This window comes from Typha latifolia, chromosome 6, assembly GCF_019914945.1.
Source record: "Typha latifolia isolate L0001 chromosome 6, TyphaL0001v2, whole genome shotgun sequence".
Lineage (NCBI taxonomy): Eukaryota > Viridiplantae > Streptophyta > Magnoliopsida > Poales > Typhaceae > Typha > Typha latifolia.
Genome location: NC_133091.1, coordinates 11,965,429 through 11,985,834, shown reverse-complemented (window position 1 = coordinate 11,985,834; position 20,406 = coordinate 11,965,429). Strand labels below are relative to the sequence as shown.

The window sequence follows — 20,406 nt, the reverse complement described above, 5'->3', positions numbered from 1 at the left end:
GTAACATTTGGAGACAGAGATATCATGAGCTCCTCTCACTTTCACTGACATGAATTATTTTAAACATCAATGCCAAGTTGCCAAATTGCCAAATTGCCCAACTTGGTTTTAAGTTTGGGCCCCATTTCTATCTGCCCTTTTGTGGTTACCAGTTACCCTCTCATGCCAAGCTTTCAACTCAATAATGTGGGCTAATCTAACACCCTTGCTATTAATGTCATGAAATCTCAGGATCCAATAGGCCATTTATCTTCAATTTATATATATATATATGTATGTATTAAATAATTAATAACATTCTCTATATGTTAATGAGCCTACATAGAGCCTTTGAAAAGCTTTGCAAATCTATCCACTAGCCCAAGAAAATACTATTTTATGTATACAATTTATATATATATATATATATATTGGTCATCTAAAACAAGAAACATTTGCAACAAAAGCCCTAATAAAGAAGCCCACTTGCTCTTGCCTTTTTTCTCTCTGACAAAGGTAATTAGAAGTCCATAATCCCGTCAAACACTATTATATCTTAATAAATTAGGATTAATTAGGTTAATCGCGACAAGTACACGTGTCGCTTTCGTCGTTTGGGAGCTTACCTTTCGGACAACTACTTGTTCGTATTTATTTGGATATATCTCTGTCCCTAATGTCGGGTGTCTGAATCTGGGCCGTTCAGTACCTCCCATATCGGGCAAATATCGTACATCGCCAGATTAATTAACTTGTCGTCTAGCTAATATTAAATCGGTATTAAATGGATACGTCCTTGGCTAATAAGTGGTGGTTATAAATAATTATCCAGCCTACTTACACTTATCCGGGAATTTTTTTGATATAAAAAAAAAAGAATATATTTATCCAAACTTCGTAACCACGTGGACGGCTACGATGAACTTGCACCGTATATTCCCAACATGACTTTAAAGCTCGATCGACTCCCGAGGTTAGATATATAATTTATGACTCCACTAATTATTATTAAATTTTTAAAAAAAAAAAAGTAACTAATTAAAATGGAGGGAAACAATAAATAATTTCTTAACACGAGCCACGCACTTCATAATTATTTTGATCTTATTATTATTATTTATTTATTAATAATAATATTATTATTATTATATTTGGATCTTATGATCTCTTCGGATTCACGTAATTAACTAGAATACTTATTATAATTTCCCTCGTTTAATTTATTTATTTTTAATTAAGCTAGAAGATGATTTGTGACGTGTCGAGCATTCGTACGGGTTACGTGGAGCCATAAGCTTACGTGGCAGAAAATAGTAAAGAAGCACATGGGGGTGGGGGGCGGTATCAGAATGCCCCTGCGGCGGCTACGGGTTTAAAAGCCGTCAAATTAAGGTACTTAATTGAAAATTTTATGGTATATTTACCTTTATACCCCTGGACTTTTATTATGGTGCACTCTTTTTAGTGGCATAGTCAACTCCTTTATTCCCTAAAACTTAGGCTTAGAGTTAATTACAGTTTAAACCCTAAAACTTATCGACAGCTTGAATAATTAATGAGATTAGTAGGGAGAATGGGGGGACCTTGCTTTTATTAATTAAAAGGGACTTAAATTACTGTTTGTTACGGCTTCTAACCGTGTGAAGTAGTTTATATGAAGTAAGTAAATAATAATTAAAATGATTAATAAGAGTTTTAAGCAAGAAGGGGGGCAAAAGTGTACTTTTAGATTATAGTCTCCGATCTGAGCACCCTCCTGGAAGCCGGGCATTTATTTTTCTGGTCCACACGAGACGCGGGCGAATCCAACACTGCTTTGGATTTTACCGCTTCCCCACCTCCGCGGTTGTATTACCGCGCTGGAAAGCAGCGCTGTAGTTCCAACTCCCTCGTCGTCGTCCACCGATATTTACCCCTCGAAAGATCGCCTTTCACATGCCCAACTTCCACTAAGAGGGAGGAGGAGGACCACTTTGTAGCTTTTATATTATAACTTTATATCTCGCCCTGTTTCCAAGTGCCCACCCTCCATAACCTCTCTGCTCTCCTCTCTCCTCTCCATCTTATCTGCTCTGTTGCACGAAAACTTGGCAAAGGTGGGAGCTTTAATGGAGTTGTAGCTCGAAGTTTGGAGGAGGAAGAAAAGAAAAGAAAAGAAAAGAAAAGAGGAGGTCTGTTAGCTTACTTTTTTTTTTTCTTATCTCTCTCCTAAAAGCTGGCTTCTATTCTTGTAGCCTTTTTTTTTTCCGTCCTGTGGTTACTTTTCTGGATTTCAGTGCTTTTTTGGTGGCTATGCTTTGATCTCTGCTGCTGTTGCTTGTTCTTTTGTTGGGTTCCATCCTTTTTACCACTTGGGTTCTTTTGGGTTGGTTCGGGAGGTCGGTTGGGATGCTCTAATGGCGGCAGCCAGGAGAAAGGTGCTTGGGAATAGCCAGTAGAGGTAGATTTCGAGGTTTTTCTGATTGACCCAATTGGCATCAATGTTCCTTACACGTTTTAGTCAACGATTTGAGCTCAACTTCGATCTGGTTTCGTTGATTGAAAGACAGTTTCTGATGCTTTAGACGTTTTCCTTCCCATTGGGTTTTGGGTGGAGCTTGGAGTACGCGTAGGAATCTGTCTTAATTACCTCCTAACTATTTCGGTCTTAGTGTTGGCTTATTTGCTTCCTTTTCACTTGGTTGTTGAGATCACAAACCTTAGTCCAAAACTTCTCTGACGAGCTCACCCATCTCCCTGTTTCATCACATCTATCAATGTTTGTTCTGAACTTCTGATCATGGAGTTTCTTATCAGATCTATGGCCTAATTTAGCTGCTGCAAAATTATTTATTTATTTATTTTTGTGCCTAAATCTTGATTCCAGTGTTTGTTGGCGATGCTTTATTTCTACAGTATTACAAAATGTTATAAGTAGTTCATTTTCCAAGATGGGTCATGAAAATGTTGTCTGATTCTTTCCTTTTGTGCAACACTTCTTTCTTTCTATTTCTATATCTTCTTGTAATAAATGAAGTCTGGTCTTCCTTTCTTGGAATGTTAGTGTTGTTGGGTACGGAATAATATTAATTTAGTTATTTCAGCTTCCATTTCTGATCAAATATTTGATTCCTATAGGAAACTGTTTTGGAATTTGTCCAACAACTTGTCTAATGCTTTATAGTCCATGTGCCATGTTTGGAGTGATTAGTCCTTTTGCTTTAATTTCTGGGACATGACTCCCTTTTGCTGGATATAGATAGTATGCTAAGATTCAAAAGGATAGCAGAGCTCCTTCTGTTGCTTAACTTTGGTGACTAGGGTCATCCTTTTTTTCTTCGCACGTAGGATTTATGAGATCAGACATGGGTATACGTTTCATGGATCCATCCCTTTTCTCTTTTAACATTCTTTGGTCTAGATAGTTAGGCGATGATCTTTCGATTCGCATGAGTTGCAGATCCATCATAATACTAGTTTCTAGCACGCATACTGTTTTCTGACGTGATACCTAGTTCCCTGTTTTTATCTTTCATTTCATAACTGTTCTACACTATATAAACAGAATGATCTCGACATAATTTTCTGGTTCAAATTTTATTTGCCCATTTTAAGACTTGAGCTACAACCAAACGGTCTTTGTATTAACTTCCATTTGTTGTGTGAATCTGAATATATGTATTCAGCTATTAATTAATGAAATTGTAGTAGTTAATACCTTTACCTCCTTTGAATTTATTTGGCATTTAATAGTACATAATGAATATATGTTTGGTTTTCATACATGGCACCCTCTGAGTGTTCTCTGATATTCCAGTTGCAGGACAATACTATATCTGATTCTGATTCTGTGCATATAGACCTGATTGCTTGTGCTTTTAATAATGATGGGTGGTCTACTAATGGAGGGCATGGTCTATCCTGGAGGTCATAACTTTGTGCAATTTATGTCGCCCAACAACGAGAAAAATCTATGCTACAATCCTCTCCTGCATCAGCCCTCTGCTGGTGATTGTATCATGGGAGAGGGAGATCTGGTCGACCCTCCTCCGGAGAACTTTGCTGAGGCGGTTGACGAAGAGAGCGATGAAGATATCGACATAGAAGAACTCGAGCGCCGCATGTGGAGGGACCGGATGCGGCTGAAGCAATTGAAAGAGCAGCAGCAAAACCGCAACAAGGACCAAGGGGATGCGTTGAAGCAGCAGCAGTCCCAAGAGCAGGCGCGTCGAAAGAAGATGTCCCGAGCTCAAGATGGGATACTCAAATACATGTTGAAGATGATGGAAGTCTGCAAGGCCCAAGGATTTGTTTATGGGATCATCCCGGAGAAGGGCAAGCCTGTCAGTGGTGCCTCGGATAACCTAAGAGCTTGGTGGAAAGAAAAGGTTCGGTTCGACCGCAATGGACCTGCAGCTATTGCCAAGTACCAGGTCGATAATGCCATCCCTGGATCCAACAATGAGATGAACTCTGGAACTGCAAGTCCTCATTCACTCCAGGAACTGCAGGACACAACACTGGGCTCTCTCTTATCTGCTCTCATGCAGCACTGCGACCCTCCACAGCGAAGATTTCCTCTGGAGAAGGGAATTGCTCCACCATGGTGGCCTACTGGGAATGAGGAATGGTGGCCTCAATTGGGTATTACAAAAGACCAAGGTCCTCCGCCTTATAAGAAGCCTCATGATCTGAAGAAGGCTTGGAAGGTTAGTGTGCTGACTGCTGTTATCAAGCACATGTCCCCTGACATAGAGAAGATCCGAAGACTTGTGAGGCAGTCCAAATGCCTCCAGGACAAGATGACCGCCAAGGAGAGCTCAACATGGCTCGCAGTGGTCAAGCAAGAGGAGGACGCGTACATGAAGCTCCACCCGGATGCCTGCTTACTTCCATCCTCGGGGAGCGGACTCACAGGAGCCATATCTTTTAGCAGCAGCTGCAGCGAATATGATGTTGAAGGTTTTGATGAGAAGAGTGAGGATGAGAGCAATCACAAAAGAGCTGCTGCTGATGGGAATACTTACAACTTGGGTGTCACTGCAAAGAATGACAAATTTGTTGTATCAGCACCAATGAAGGAAGAGACTGATGTGGAATTTGTCCAGAAAAGAAATGCTATTGAGCCTGATCTGATGCTGAACAAGCGCATCTATACGTGTGATAACAGTCAGTGCCCACACCATGATTTTCGCCTCGGTTTCTTGGACAGGAACGCGAGAAACAGCCATCAGTATATATGTAAGTATCAGAAATCCGGGCTACAGATGGCAGAGAATAAACCTGCTGTTTTCTCTGTTCCCTACAATCCCCAGACAAATCAGAATATGCTTGGGTCCAGCAGCAATCCTATTGGTTTCTCAGATTTCGGTCTTCCTGTTGATGGGCAGAAATCGATCAATGATCTGATGAATTTGTATGATAGTAGTGTCAACGCCAACAAGAGCATGAACCAGGAGGGCGTGACGATTATGGATGGGTCTAGTCCTCTTCAGTCTAGAATTCAAATGGATGACAATTTCTTTGGGCAGGGGACTGCAATTGGTGGCGGTATCTTTGAAGAAGTTAATAACTTGATCCAGCAACCGCAGTTCTTTCTTCGTGACGGTCTGATGCCACCTGAGCAACCATTTGCGAACGGAACCAACTGGTTCTACTGAAAGGTGCTAGATCATATGATCTGAAGTTTGATTGCCTATTACCTGAAGTAGAGAGAAGAACTAGCGCCAACTTTGTGCCTTGGGGAGATATATATCCTCTGCGCACTCGGTTATAATTTCTTCTTTCTTTTCTTTTACCCTTTAGAACATATGTGCTTATATTCTAGAGATAGCTCCCTGGGAGTTCTCATGAGAATACTCCATGGATGCATCTCATAAGACTTGGTAAAAGTATAGGTTTGTTGGGTTGCAGTAGCTTTGCTAGGTAATGAATGTGTAGGTTATATATAGTCCAATCCACCGATGAACTTTCGTCGAATTGTAATGTTTAAACTCTCTATGATATGTTTAATTAAAGATCTACTGCTGTTTAAACTTTCGCCTTATTCTATCTGCACTGGATATGTGATCCTTGTCAACAATTCGATAAATGTATATATCATTTGCTAATTAGTTCTTTGATGGCAAATGCCTGTGTTTATTTATATCTAAAGCCTTCTCTTCACCCTGTTATATAGGTTGTTTCTCATGTATTGTGTGATATGACTACAATTTATTCTTGCAAAGGAAAAAGTTGGTTATGGATTTTGATTAGCTTCTCTGGTGGTGTGTGGGATGAAAACGTTGCAGATCAAAAGATTAAATAAAGTGCCTTTTTGGAGGCCTAAAAAGCTCTTCTTGGTCAAAGGTCCCTTATCTTCTCTTTATGCAGATGCATCTTCTCATTTGTAACTCCTCTCATGCTCACACAGTCACACTGGGCACAAAATGGTCAAAAGTCATGAGACTTGGCAAAAGACTAATCCTTCAATTTCCACCTCTTATGACATCCAATTGCAGTCCAAAGGATAGCAACTATGAATATTTTCAGGAATATTCTTCTCTTCTCTTCTCTTCTCTTCTCTTCTCTTATCCTTTTTCTAACTGTCTGAATGAACTAGGGTAAACTTTTTCTAAATTATTTCAATTAGTACACATATGTAACACTTGAAGCTTTTCTCACAATTAAATGAAAAATGCAGTGTTACATGCAAAAAAGAAGAAGAAAATCTTAGAAAAGAAAAAGAAAAAGAAAAGAAAAAAAAAAGGTGGCCATTGTTGTTGGCTCCAAATCCTCCAAGAGTTTCCACACTCTCTTATATTTACATCTTATGAATTAATGAGCTACTTTGTGCCTATAAATATTCTTAAAATCATGCAAGTGGAGTTGGATTGGTCCATGCTTGTCCTTTGGGTGTGTGGAGAGAGAGAAGTTTATGGAGGAGAAAACAAGGACAGAGAGAGAGTACCTCTCACCTTGGTGAGGAATGAAGTGACTGAAAGTGAAGACAAGGATTCTTATACTCGTTCTTTTACTTGATTTGCACATAATAATCCTCTTGGTCCAGACTTCAAAGTAGAAGCAAATTTGTGTGCCAGACTAATTAAAATTGATCACCATCTCCAGTAGATGGAAAAAAAAAGATTGATTTGATGTGTTTGATAAAGATAAGAGGATAAGATCGAGATTGGAGCAGAGCAGGTCAAGATCAAGTATGAATGGAGTTTGACCCAATTGGGTGGAGTAGTGGTTTTGGTTCTTTTCAACTTGCTCTGCTGTAGAGTGACTTGGAATCTATTTAAACATTTAACATGGAATTGCAGGATGTTTTAATCTGATTGAGATTCGATGATGCAGGTCAGTGCAACAACACATCAATCGCTCGCATTCAATTAGGTTAGTTCTTTTCTAACTGCTCCAGGATCCAAAGAAAGCTGGTTAAGTACAATGCAACTCAAATTCATTCTGATGTAGTAGAGAAAGAATAATGCTGAACTACCACTTTAAATCTAGAAAAGGAAGAGTGCACCAACCAAGTTGCTGTGAGATGTGAAAGGTGGTTAGTTTCTCCCCTTTCCAATTAAAACTTAGGGTTGTAAAATTGATGGGTCTGGCAGCAGAAGTTGGTCAAGAACTCTCAATGAGACATCCAACTGATCTCTGCAATTTATTGACAGTTTTTTCAAGTCCCCAATTGAAGAACCTTTTGATCTCTCTCTCTCTCTCAATGAATTGGTTGGGAAAATCTTCTGGTGGTTAGTTGGTAGTAAATCAGAATTTGCAAGAGAGACTTGTGATGCCATGGCATGCATTAGCATCACAAATTCTATGGTGGTCCAGTGCTTCCATTCATCCATTTGAGATGTCATCCTCCTACAATTGGGCTATGATTGCATGATTGATTTGATTTAAGGTCTTATCTACTATTCTACCTTTATTTTTGTTGGACAACTTCTATCCAATTCTTTCTTTCTCCATTAATTATAGACCCTTTGAAGGAAAAATAAATCACAATTCAAAAGAGGATACAAATAATTATCACCAAGTACAACTTAGCACTATCATATCTCAATCTAATTTGGTAGTCTGGATCACTTAATTCTTCTTAGTTGTTGTTTTGCTTTTAGTTTTATGTAGATTGTAATTAGGCTGCTTTAAGATTTGATTAAGAGTAAAATATATATTATGAGTGTTTTCTTATTCAAAATATATTACGTTATTTTTAAGATTGTAAAATATAATTAAAAATTAATGAGTAGGGTTATTTATAAATAAATAAATAAATAACTTGCACTGCATATCATCAGCTATAATTTGATTTGCGACTTAGGAACAAAATTGGCTTCATAATTATTCCATTATCAGTAACTAAAATTAGAGATTCGCAATAAGAGAAAATAAATCATCATTCACACTTGATGTCATAATACGTTTTATCTCTTTTGTCTCATGTCTAATGTCCTTTAGAAACTTTTAGACATTATTTTTAATCTTAACTTAGCAAATTGCATAACCACTTTGAGGAAGGAAATCGAATTCTTATTAGGCACACAATTGGGTTTGCTGTGGATGTGTATTAATGCTGGATTGAAATTTGGTGTGGGTTGATCATATCCGAATTAGTTCAGGACATCGTCAAATGCATACCAATGCATCAATTATGCACATTCGACACTATGATTAAGCCCACACTCAAATCCCATAACTCCTCCATCTAGTATTCGTTATCAAATGTGATTGAGAATGTCAAATGTATGCTATCTATGTGCCAACATAAATTTGACAATACATCAAGACTGATCCAAATGGGTAGATACCCACTGAATCCTTGTCTCATGCTAATGGATCGGGCCGGGTTTGGCTAGCCAATTCTTTCTGAAATAAGGTCTAGTTTAGTCAGATCCCGAACTACTTTCGATTGGGCCACCCTAAGGTTCAATATATAAGCAAATTTATGATATTAAATTTGCACATAATTTTTTAAGATGTAATGTTTAGCTGTAATATTGTCTTAGTTAACAAAAAAACTTTTTTTTACCAAAAATGTATATAAATCAAGAGGCTAAATTATCTAATAAATATTAGAATTTCCTAATAATTTTTCTTTCTATATGTTGACAATTTCCATCTAAATAAACTTTTATAGAAATTCAAAATTTTAAATTCCTACCATGAGCGAACGAGCCAACAACATGTACGAACTCTAAATAGACGGTCCGAGGGCTATGGGCCAAGCTGCTTTAGACCTCCCTCCTCGAGCCAGTCCAATAGGTTTTTGAGTCAGGTCGAACCAGCCAAAAAGCGTGCTCGGGTTGAGTTTGGCCCGATTTTGTTAGGTTATATATGAACGAGCTTTGAGTCGAGCTCGCTTTAGGCCTCCGAGCTTTTCGGGCAGCCCTACTCTCTCAAGGTGATCATCGGGCGGGTTGGGCCGGGCTTTTCAGGCCAACCAAGCTTAAATATTTGTTCACGGCACGACCCACCAATCACTCAGGCCAGTCTAAAATATTCTAGTCTATTGCCGCCCACTAGCCTATTACATATTGAGCTTGGTTTGGGTATAATGGCTCTAACATAATGCATTAATATATTAAAATTATTATATTTTATTAGACCGAGTTTAATGGGCTTATATGAAGATATTTTAGTTTATTTTTTTATGAAAATATACATATATATTAATATATAGTTTACTAAATATCCAATGTGAAACTAAAATAATTATATAAATATGTATACATTATAGGTTGGGCTATAGATGAGAATAGTGGATCGAGCTTTTGGGTCAGACCGGGCGGGCAAAGGCTTAGCCCATGCCGCCCACTACCATATCGGGTTCGGGTCGAGTCGGGCCTAAATCGGCTCGGGCCGGACGTAGCCCGGTTAAAACCGGGTGGGTTCAAGCCGAGTTTGGGCGAGTCGGGCCAAATGATGATGATCAGCCCGCCTAGTTAGACAATAAGACACGTGCAAATAATGGAAATTATTTTGTCTTTGGTCCCAGATCCATTCATTTAAGGTGGGACACAATTTGGTAGATACTAAGTTTTATTGCACCATTCATGATGTGTGGGGGGTCACAATGTCTGTATGCATGCATGTACGTACCTATGATGTATGTATGTACGTATGCATGTAGGGCTATGAGGCAAATTATTTCTAGATCGAGTGTAGTCCAGGGGGATGTCACATGTCATGGGTCATTATACTACATGGTAGCACTATCGCGAATCTCGAGGCAAGGACCAATCTTGAGCATGCAGATCTTTTGGGATATGAGAGTACAGCTTTTTCTCCTCTAGGTTGGAATTTTGGATCTATTCGTATCTAACATCGGATACTGTTTTAGATTTGGGTCCATGGGGTAAAATATATTGAGGTAATATACGTCATAGAGCTAACAAAAGAGCCGCTGATTTGTCCTACCTAATGTTAGATAATTATAAGATAATTATAGGTTAAATAAAGATGCTGCTATTTCTTTGATGTTTAGATTATATAACAGAGTCAACCCTTAAAAAGAAATTGAGCTTAAATGAGTTGAAATCATAGTCATAGAGTGTAATAGAAAATTCACAGGTATGAAACCTATTCCAACAACAAGTACATGCACGTACACTCTTACCCGGTCTACCTCATTTGAACCGGACGCCAAATCCGATCTGAGTTGGACCGGGCCACTTTCCTACTCTTTACCTTTCCCGGTTCGACTGCGTAAACCGCCGATACCTGACTAGACCGGTCTGGTCCAGTACGAACCGGACTTGGCCCAACGTTTACTGCCTTCTCACACCGACAACTGAGCAGCGAACCGCCGCCGCCACGCCTCTTGGGGGCGGCGCCGCCTGTCTCGCCGCAGCTGGATGCGGAGGTCGAGACGTTCGCCACGCTTCCGCGGTCGAACCCCTCCGCTGTCGTCACGCTCCACTGCACGCTCACCTCGCTCGGCGCGTAGTTCAGCTCGCTCGGCGCCGAGTCTTCCACCACGTTCCACCGGAATGCGGCGCCGTAGCTCGCCGCCGCGCGCTCGAGGAGCTCGTCGATGGAGTCGCGGCGGCGGTAGCACGACGCCGTGGGGCACGAGGTGGAGAAGCTCTCGATCTCGAAGAGGTCGGAGCTCGCGTCGCTGCACTGGTCGTCGTCCTTTTGGCGGAATACCTCCAAGGAATCGCGTGGCGACTCTTCTTGCGGTGGTTTTAAGATGGGGAAGGAGAACCCATTTGGAATTTTGAGCGGCTTGCCGGTTTCCGCTGGGAAAGGCGTCTCCTTTAGGGAAAAGAGAGTGGAGCCGCGGATAAAGTCGTCGCCTTTGGTATAATTCCCGGGAGTTATCCTCATCTTATTCACCTCCTCGATACCAACTTCGAGATTTATCTCTTTGGCTGCGGAGATTTGTATCCTTCTACTGACGCAAACTTCCCCGGTTTCGTCCTTTGAGCCAATTGGGCTCTTGGGTTCGGAGTACTCCTCGACGTCGATGGATTTCTCGCCAGAACAGGGGCAATTACGTCCAAGTAGTCGCCGGCCGGTGGAATAGGTCCCTCTCGCATGGTCCTTTATAGATAAGCTTCTCACAGGTTTGCTGAGGAGGCCGGATTGGCTATTCCAACTCGCCTCAGAAGACGAAATCGGAGTCGCAAAAGACCCAGTTGGGTAACATCTTCCGTACCCATCGGTGGAGGAGATGGAGGGGTCTCTCAGGCTAGTGGAAAGCTCGCAACTTTCCGCCGCCATTCCATGGAGGACTATGGTTCTCCTCATGGAGAAGTCTCGGGATTCGTGCTTGTCGCTGAAGTAGCTCTCTGCTTCAAAGATGCTGAGCTCCGTGTCGTCGTTCCAACGGCTAATCCGACCGCAATTGTCAGAGAGGGGGAGTTCTCGGACTTTGGTCTTTAGAGAGAGATGAGAAGGTAGTCTGGATTGGAGTGGTGGTCTTGGTGGAAGGCCATTGTTGTAGCTCTGTGTTGCTCGCCTATATCTCTCCATCTCTCTCTCTCTCTCTCTCTCTCTCTCTCTCTCTCTCTCTCTCTCTATTAGGAAGGAATGATGAAGAGCATTAGTACTGCAGCTTCTCAGGTGTATAAGTAGTAGTTTGTCATTCCTAACGCTGTAAACAATACGTACATGGTAAATTAGAAACAGAGGTTACTTCTCTACTACAAGATCCAGTATAGAGATTGCATTCTAACAAGGCAGTAGCTTTAAATGGTAAACAAGAAGGCCAAAAAGATAATTTATATGGCAAACAAGAAAGCATGAGATTATTGCCCAATTTTGTTTTCCCTGTATCAAGGGATATGCACTGCTCCATAGCATCTCCAGAAAGCTAAGTGAGCAGCTAAATGGGCAAAGAAATAAATTGATGTGGGCAATTCTACCTACTCTTATGTGCTCAAGTTGTCCCCAGCATTCATGTATTCTGCAAGTATATGTCCTTAATCTAGGTGACTATATTGTTCCACGTTTATATATTTCTATGCAAGATTAATGCATTCATGACAGCAAAGCATATTTGGACCAATTGCAAAATGATAAAAAGAAAAAGATATAGAAATAAACATACACAAAATAGAGAAGAAAAAAAAAACTCATAGCAAAAACACAAATGCATGAAGTATCCCACACAAGAGAATCTCAAACCATCTACACACCTACAATAAAAAAAGATATCACCATTGCACATCAAAGCTTGTGGTGTTCTATGTTCTCTTGTGTTGTATGTCAGAAGTTGGACATAATATAAGCATGTGGGGAGATATGTTGTAGAGAAATATGAGTAACAAGCTTTGTCCATTTCTTGTAATACTATTAAGACATCAGGATCACCCAAAAAGAAATATTGATAGATACTTGTTTGTTCTTTTCCTTCCGTAGATCCCGAACCACGAGATCTCTTCCATGCTTATCCTAATGTGGCGTTCTTGTTTTCTCCACATCTCAATGCAAACATGTTTCATATTTAGGGACCCCTGCTGTTATTATAAATAATGGTGGAGAAGCTTTACCTTTGGTCTTCTAATTATCATATATAACCCCCAGAGAGATAATAACTATTAACAAAGAGGCACCAAATTAGTATCTCAGCTACTGTAGATTCTTGAAGAATAATACATCTAGATGGCATGTTCTTGTACAGTAGCATCAGTGTCGGATATGTTGCAGATTTGTACTATTGCTCAGCCAATATGGTATGTACTTTTCTTTTTTTTGAAGCAAAGGAGCTGAAATAAGATTTGTACTTTATCTACAAGATCTCTTTTTTATTTCAATGACCATGTAAGGATAAGCAACTTGGTGTCAAATAAGAACAGAGAAAAAGCCCTAATTTTTATCTTCAATACCATTGTCCAAAGTCCATCTTCCTGCAAAATTTTGTCAGCAAATATAATGATGTGGAAGGCAAAGAACATCAATGGATATCTTACCCCATTATGAGATGGTAGCAAATCTGTAGAATTCCAATGATGACATCAGAAGCCTAGAGGAAGTGAAGTAATATAAGCTTCTTCTATCTTTAAAAGTTTTCAATGCAGTACAAAGTCTCTGGAAGAGGCCAAGATATACATAGATCCTATCTCCATTTCTGGAGAAACTATTTCTATGATAAAAACTTGCACCCATAGGATGAATAATTGTAGGTCTTAAGGTTATATTATGTGACATGATATGAGCACCTTCTTACTTATTCTCAATTCACCATAACATAATGCAGAATCTTGGGAGCACAATTTCCTAAAGGCATCATTTCAAAAGTTAACAGTCTTCCAGATACTAGCATTCACAAAATTTTGTGGGGGTCCAAATGTGCTCCTCATAAAGTAACACTTTATCTTTGAGTACCTTAAAAAGTACTAAACATAATCTCCAAGCACAACCACTCACCTTTCTTTTTCCTTTCAAGAAAGTCTAGACAATTCTTATTGAGCTTTAAAGGTTCCATAAATCATTTGTCGCCCTAAACTTGGTCTCAATTCACTTCACATATGATAATGTAGTATCATATTGTCAATGCTATAAAGATGGAAAAGGATTGCACAATAATTCATCAATTATCACCAGTTCTAAATAAAGATGGAAGAGAAATTTGCAAAAGAACATAATCACCAGTTTGAAGTGGTATTTCAATAGTTAGAAACTTAGAACTGATGATCACCAACTATGACAGAAAAAACTGCAACTGGGAAGGGCAAGCAATATGCTATTGAAAATTATTTTATGAGGCCACACACCACAAGTATTACAAGCAATATGCTATTGAAATAACATGAACCAAGTGGCTCCCTCCAATCAATCTGGAAAGAAGTCCGAGGGTATTATTGAGATTTAACAAGAACTATATCCACGCAAAGATTATTTAACATGTATCTGTATCCAAATGCTAATACGGACCCATCAAACATAATTTGAGGGCTATCACATGAGAATCATTTTCTTTGAAACCTCTACCATAAATATTCAGATAAAGTACAGAATTTGCATGCTGTTATTTAATAGTCATATACTATTTGGAAGAACTGTTTGCATGTGAACTAAACCGAAAAGGTAGCATAGTAGATAACGCTTCGTATAGGTTTTGAATTATTGGGGGTAGTCAGCAACAGTGGTCATATGGGATTTGTTTGTACTCCAATTGCTCCATCACATATCTCATGCCCTCCACTCCTATTGTATTTTGGAACCTTATTTCACCCAGAAGGTTCAAATGACACAAAACAAATCAGACAACAAAACAATCTAAGAAAATTGTGATAGTATCTCAAGGATGATATAATAGTAAAAGCTGAAGAAGGGAATAGGTATCTGCAGCTCTGGCTGCAGGAATTCCCTGCAGATGGGTTACTCTGCTGCCCCTATTGGCTACAAATCATCACCAGTTAGAAGTAAATAATTATACCGACTTTGTAGCCGATCATAGGTCACAAATTATTTTGACCCTAAGAAATTCCTGAAGTTGAGGCTGCAGATGGTCCATTGCGAAAGATTAATATAAGAGATTCAGAGACAGAAATACATATCAATAAAGTACCAAAATATGGTTGTCCTCCTAATATGTATTAAAAGAGACAAAGACAGTCAACAAGCCTACTATTTAATGCTTGTTTGTGAAGTTTCTTTGGATGGCCTTCATTGTGCAATGAAGCACAATGAGCAAAAACTACTAACAATAGCCCACTATTAGGACTGTGTTATAGCAACTGAGAATAGCATCATTTGCAGATGCAATCAAGAACATATTTAAGATGGATCCAAATTTCAGCACATCTTACATGGGCACGGGGGCATTCACATACCAGTAAGAAGTTTTCTAGCTTCAACTTGAAAGTGCCAGATTTAAGTGAAGACAGAAAATAAACTGTGAAACAGATGCTAAAAAGTTGGACATGATGGCAACTAAATGGAAAAACAGGACTTCTAGCTGAGCCTAGAGAATGGAATGAACAGTCTGATTATTGTTGTTTAAGGATAAGAATGAATCAGGCACAGATTTGACAGTGAAAAAGTTATAGCCATATTTACTTCTTTGCCGGATACGGTTAATAAACTATGTAATTTTATTTGTTTAATATGGAAAAAGATACAAATCTGGTGTTGGATATCCAATCTGACTTGTAAAGCATACACATGAATGTGACATAACTAAGATCTATAATTTCAACCTTTGTCACAGTAGCCCCAACATCGTTCTATAGATGCATTGTACCTATAGCCAGCCACAACGTGACTATTGTTCGGATGATATCAGTATCTATGCATGAGGGACCACTGACAAAGATCAGTACTCAAAGTAATGAAATAAAGATAGTGACTGATATCAGTCATATTACATGGAAAGAGCTAACAGATAATTGTTCATAGCATGCTTTATTAGAGCCTAATGTAAAGTAGATCCACAAGTTGGCAGCAGAGCACTTGCTCAATCCTATTACAGGAGAGTTAAAAAGAAAAAAAAAAACTATACCAACAGGCGTTTTTAAGTATTTTCATAAGGCCTCCCTATGAGTAACCTGATTGCTCCATTGATTAAGAACCTGGAAGTAATTCAAGACAATCACAATCTCCTGGTCGAACTTATGATCCATAATATCAGCTGAAGAACTCAAAGAACAGCACAGGACAGACATCACGAATTGGAAATTATGTACGCCAATTGCAAGGAGACAGAATGAATCACTGAAACAACTTGTAGCCATTGACACTTATGCACCATGTCAAAATCATGTCACGGTGAGTTAAGCTAAAGATGACGCCAAATCAGCAACTGACCTACTAGTAATATCATAAGGGACTGCAACAGATGAAGATGACATATAGGTAAAGATGTAGTAAACCAGTACTTTGTTATCGCTTGACCCATTGGAAACTCTTCCTTGCTTTTGCCTTCCCAGGCTTCTTTCTTTCAACTACACGTGGGTCTCTTGTCAAGTATCCCGCTGCATCAAACCAAACACGCCATGTAAAACATTTCTAGTTCAACACCTAATAGAGGAACTGATAAAAATCCCAGGTAAAAGTAACATAAGAATAATATTACTATGATCGATCTAGTTTCTTGACTTTTACCTGATTTGAGATATGGTCGAAGCCCTGGTTCCCAGTTTTGCAAGGCCCTGCTGATTCCTAAACGAATTGCTCCCACCTGACCTGCAATTCAAAAGAAACAATCTCAAGACAAACTGCCTGACCATCATGCCATGGTTCAGCTTCTATGTACACTGCAGTCTTGATTAGCAAGGAAATAAACTGGTATGATAAATAGTTATGGATCGGCTTGAAGATACTAGTTGGTAGGCTTAAAATCAGAGTTGAAAGAATCAAAAGCAGAATTTTCAAATGGTGTCAACATCAACATCCAAGCTTTTTCCTCCACATCATGGTATCAACTTGAGGATAACACAAAGACGAAAAGTCTCCAAAGAGAACAGATTTTTAAAATGGTTGTTAACCTAATATCAACCTCTAGAAATACATGCCAAGTTTCTGACTAAAGAGAAATTAAATAATAAACTTACTGTAAAAGCTATAAGACAAGTTGATAGTTAGAATAGTTTCTTCTCATTCATGAACACAAACTAAAAAACAGTATTAACAGTATTACTACATCACACCATTATTTACAGTAGAAAACTCATATATTACAACAACTTTCACAAATGTCATTCTATGGAAACCTAACATGAGTTTCTTGAGTGTCTATTCTTACCTGAAAAACCACCACCTTTCACAGTACAGGTCACATTCCAAAGACCTAAAGTCTTTGTCTCTGTAAATGGACGGAGGAGTTCAGCTCGATGATCTATAATAGGGAAGTATATATCAAACTGCTTATCATTGACAATGAATTCTCCATTGCCAGGCTGAATCCAAACACGTGCTATACTGCATTTCCTTCTTCCAGTTCCATAAGCCCTTCCTTTTTCATCGACTTGTCTTACCCGTGCTTTCGCAATTTCCTCCTGTTTCTTCCGCTCAATTTCAGCTCTGCTTGATGTAGCATTCATTCTTGCTATAGCTTTATCTTCTATTTCTCGTAAAGGAGGCAATCCAGGAATATTTCTTACATCCTTTAAGAGGATCAAACTGTCAATCATATCCTCTGTGATTCCAGATGCTGCAATCAGATCTCCAAATGCTCGATTTGGACCTGCAATTATAAGATTGAATCCACAGAATATAAGATTGTACCTCTGCACATTGTTAGTGAGAAAGTGAGATATATTACACTCTTTCAAAAGACACCAAGTATTGTTCATCTTCTTGATCATATTTAATCAGTTTGTATTCTAAAAGTCAGCTCTGTGATTGTTTGATAGATGAGGCTTACAAAGTTCTATAACCAAGTTCAGGTTTACAACTACTTAAGACGCTGTTAAAAACATACAAATTAAAATTGTATTACTAAAAAAAAAACTTCTTATAAACTTATTTAGGCAAGTTGCAACCAAATTACTCGCATCTTTTGGGGAAAAGTATTATAGATAATCAAGAAGGCAACTCCTAATAAAAAGAATTGCAAAGATGCTGCATCTTAGCGATACACAAATTAGAATAAAGAAAATAATCAAATATAGAATTGCAGAACAAGAAAACAAATAACCAGCATAAAGAACAATGCTCTACAAAATATCCTCAAATACAATAAGTACAAGTATCCCCGGCTTACCCACACTTCATAGTTCATACAGCATGATAGCTAGAAGTTTGTCAACGAGAATAATTTATAGAGAGAACATATCTGAAGGTCAGAATAAAACTGAAAAGGAGCATGTGGAGAAGTTCTACAACAAAAATATATGATATCTTGTTTTCTTGAGTGATGCCTACGAGGCCAAAGATCTACCCAATTGATCTTTGGCTTAATAAGACCAAATTCAATCATTTTATTCTCCATCCAGAAAAGGCAGGTCTACTGGTCTACCTAGAAACATGAAACATTTATTAAAATAGCTACATTTCTTTGTAACAAGGCCAACATATAAGGCTACACTCTACAAGAACTTAATTGTTCGTCTGTCAGATTTAGGTGCCAGGTAACCAAGCCATGTTGTTACCATGTGTATGCTCAATAAGGACAGAATTCTTGAGATCTTCTGATTTAGGATAAAATAATATGTCCAACTATCAGGATAACTAATGTCAATATATTACTAATAGAATATAAATTGATTTGATAAAACCAAGCAAGAAACTCAGAAATACAAAGAAGCATGAACTTAGGCAAATTAACCACCATTACTAATCAAAGGATTTAAAAAGGAAAGTGTGCACAAATTATCCAACATAACCTAGAAAAGTAGCTCCTTTAGGTGTTCAAACTTCCAATTGTATCCAATAAAATTTAGGTCTAGTGCGCTTCTATGGTATTTCTTGTATTCCTTGCTTATATCCTAGTAGACCATGCTTCATCTTTTTCTATTCATATGGCGTTTCAGTTTAACAAATCAAAATTCAAGAAATCATAGAAACTTATATCTGTAAGATTTAATTACCTTTAAGCGTTTCTAAAAGCTCTTGTTCTTTCTTCTCTAACTGCTGCTTCTCATCAGCACTCTCCTTCTCCACATCCTCAACCTGGCCACCGCCGATCCCATCAATCCCTAACTCCCCTTCCTCTCCAGCACCAAAAATATCAACTTTTTCCTCCGCCTCCCCCAAAGACCACGGCTTTTCCCCATCACCCGTTTCCCACTCTTCTCCTCCCTCGTTAGAAGCGAACTCCTTATCTATATCACCGAACACATCCCTCTTCCGCTCCGCGGTGGAATCCTCCTCCGTCCAGGGATCGCCTCCGGTGGTCACCGATCCCAAGGTGTCCTCCCCGCCCTCCGCGATCCCGGCGAGGCCGCCGTCGTCCTCGCCGAAGACGGAGTCGACATCACCAGACTCCGGCGATATCTTCCAGATGCCACCGTCGTCATCCCCGCCGTCGCCGCGAGAGGTCGAGAAGCATCGGAGAGTCGTCGGGAGGAGGAAGCGACGACTGGGATCAAATGAGGAGAGGGGAAGGGGAGGAGGGAGTGGAGGGGGAGAGTAATGGGAGCGAGAGGAGGAGGTTAGGGTGAGGGTCTGGAGGCGGAGGTGAAGATGGCGCGACAAGAGGCGGCGGAGCATTCTTGGAGGAGGAAGTTGATGTGGAGATCCACTAGGGTTTTAGAGGGTTTTTTCCGATTAACATCCCGGATTTTGCCACTCAGCTCTCTCTCTCTCTATCTCTTTTTCTCGTAATTTTAACACGGCATGCTGAGTTAAATTAACTCGTCAATCATTTTAGAGAAAAAGAAATTTTCATTTAGACCCCTTGATTCATTAATTTTTTATTACCCATATACACTCCTCCTGACCTTTTTATTACTTACATATATATCATTACAAAAATAATATTCACATATACCCCCCTTGAACTAAGATTTTTTTTTTAATTATATACACTTTTAAACTAAAAAATTTAGTTAAAGAATATATGTAGTAAAAATAGAGCTTAAGTATAATTTTTGAAAAAAATAATTATAGTTAGAACCTCTGCTCCAATTGAACTCAAAATTTTCCCCCTATATTTTCTAAACATTTTCGGTAATATATAGGCGGCTTCATCTGTCTAATATTATAGACGAAAAAATTAGAAAGACTAAAATATCCTCTTGAGAAAGTAATAGTAACTTAGTAAACTAATTTTATTTTATTTTATTAGGTTTCTATTATTTTTTTTTAATTTATAAGTTATCACGTGCAAATAACATAAACAACTATATAATATTATAATCCTATATTCTTAGTTTATAGCCAAACCACACCAAATATAGTATAACTACTAATATGATTAATATTTTTATGATATTACTGATATCATTTATCTTTTATCTTTGTTTTTTTATTCTAATTTAAGATGGAACAGGGAGATAGATGAATTATTACTCTATTCTTCAATTAACGAGAACTTATATTTTATGTTTGAGATATTTTTCAATGCTT

The 20,406-nt window shown here is 38.7% G+C and overlaps 3 protein-coding genes across 4 annotated transcripts; 1 reads left to right on the top strand and 2 right to left on the bottom strand.

The window, feature by feature from the left end:
* Positions 1-1,758: 1,758 nt before the first annotated feature.
* LOC140790128 (protein ETHYLENE-INSENSITIVE 3-like 1a) lies at positions 1,759-5,997 on the top strand. Of its 2 annotated transcripts, none has more exons than XM_073140062.1 (2): positions 1,759-2,150; positions 3,776-5,997. In XM_073140062.1, the coding sequence occupies exon 2, from the start codon at positions 3,843-3,845 to the stop codon at positions 5,616-5,618; it is 1,776 nt and encodes a 591-aa protein (XP_072996163.1). In that variant the 5' UTR covers positions 1,759-2,150; positions 3,776-3,842; the 3' UTR covers positions 5,619-5,997. The 2 variants fall into 2 exon arrangements, with proteins under 2 accessions (XP_072996163.1, XP_072996164.1); XM_073140063.1 differs by lacking the exon at positions 1,759-2,150 and adding an exon at positions 2,292-2,419.
* A 4,467-nt stretch (positions 5,998-10,464) lies between these two features.
* Positions 10,465-12,588, bottom strand: LOC140790712 (protein PHYTOCHROME KINASE SUBSTRATE 4-like). Its single transcript, XM_073140913.1, has one exon. The coding sequence runs from the start codon at positions 11,923-11,925 to the stop codon at positions 10,570-10,572; it is 1,356 nt and encodes a 451-aa protein (XP_072997014.1). The 5' UTR covers positions 11,926-12,588; the 3' UTR covers positions 10,465-10,569.
* Positions 12,589-15,775: 3,187 nt separating this feature from the next.
* On the bottom strand, positions 15,776-19,701 carry LOC140790713 (small ribosomal subunit protein uS9m). Its single transcript, XM_073140914.1, has 4 exons — positions 18,927-19,701; positions 17,141-17,581; positions 16,501-16,581; positions 15,776-16,370 (listed from the first exon to the last, which is right to left on the bottom strand). Exons 1-4 carry the CDS (start codon positions 19,546-19,548, stop codon positions 16,279-16,281), a joined length of 1,236 nt encoding a protein of 411 aa, XP_072997015.1. The 5' UTR covers positions 19,549-19,701; the 3' UTR covers positions 15,776-16,278.
* Between the last annotated feature and the right edge of the window lie 705 nt (positions 19,702-20,406).

Coding starts and splice junctions, on each gene's coding strand:
- LOC140790713 (XM_073140914.1), bottom strand. CDS start 19,548: ATGCTCCGCCGCCTCTTGTCGCGCCATCTTCACCTCCGCCTCCAGACC. Junction 17,582..18,926: donor GCTTTTAGAAACGCTTAAAG/GTAATTAAATCT, acceptor TTATAATTGCAG/GTCCAAATCGAGCATTTGGA. Junction 16,582..17,140: donor GAAAGGTGGTGGTTTTTCAG/GTAAGAATAGAC, acceptor TTTGAATTGCAG/GTCAGGTGGGAGCAATTCGT.
- LOC140790712 (XM_073140913.1), bottom strand. CDS start 11,925: ATGGAGAGATATAGGCGAGCAACACAGAGCTACAACAATGGCCTTCCA.
- LOC140790128 (XM_073140062.1), top strand. CDS start 3,843: ATGATGGGTGGTCTACTAATGGAGGGCATGGTCTATCCTGGAGGTCAT.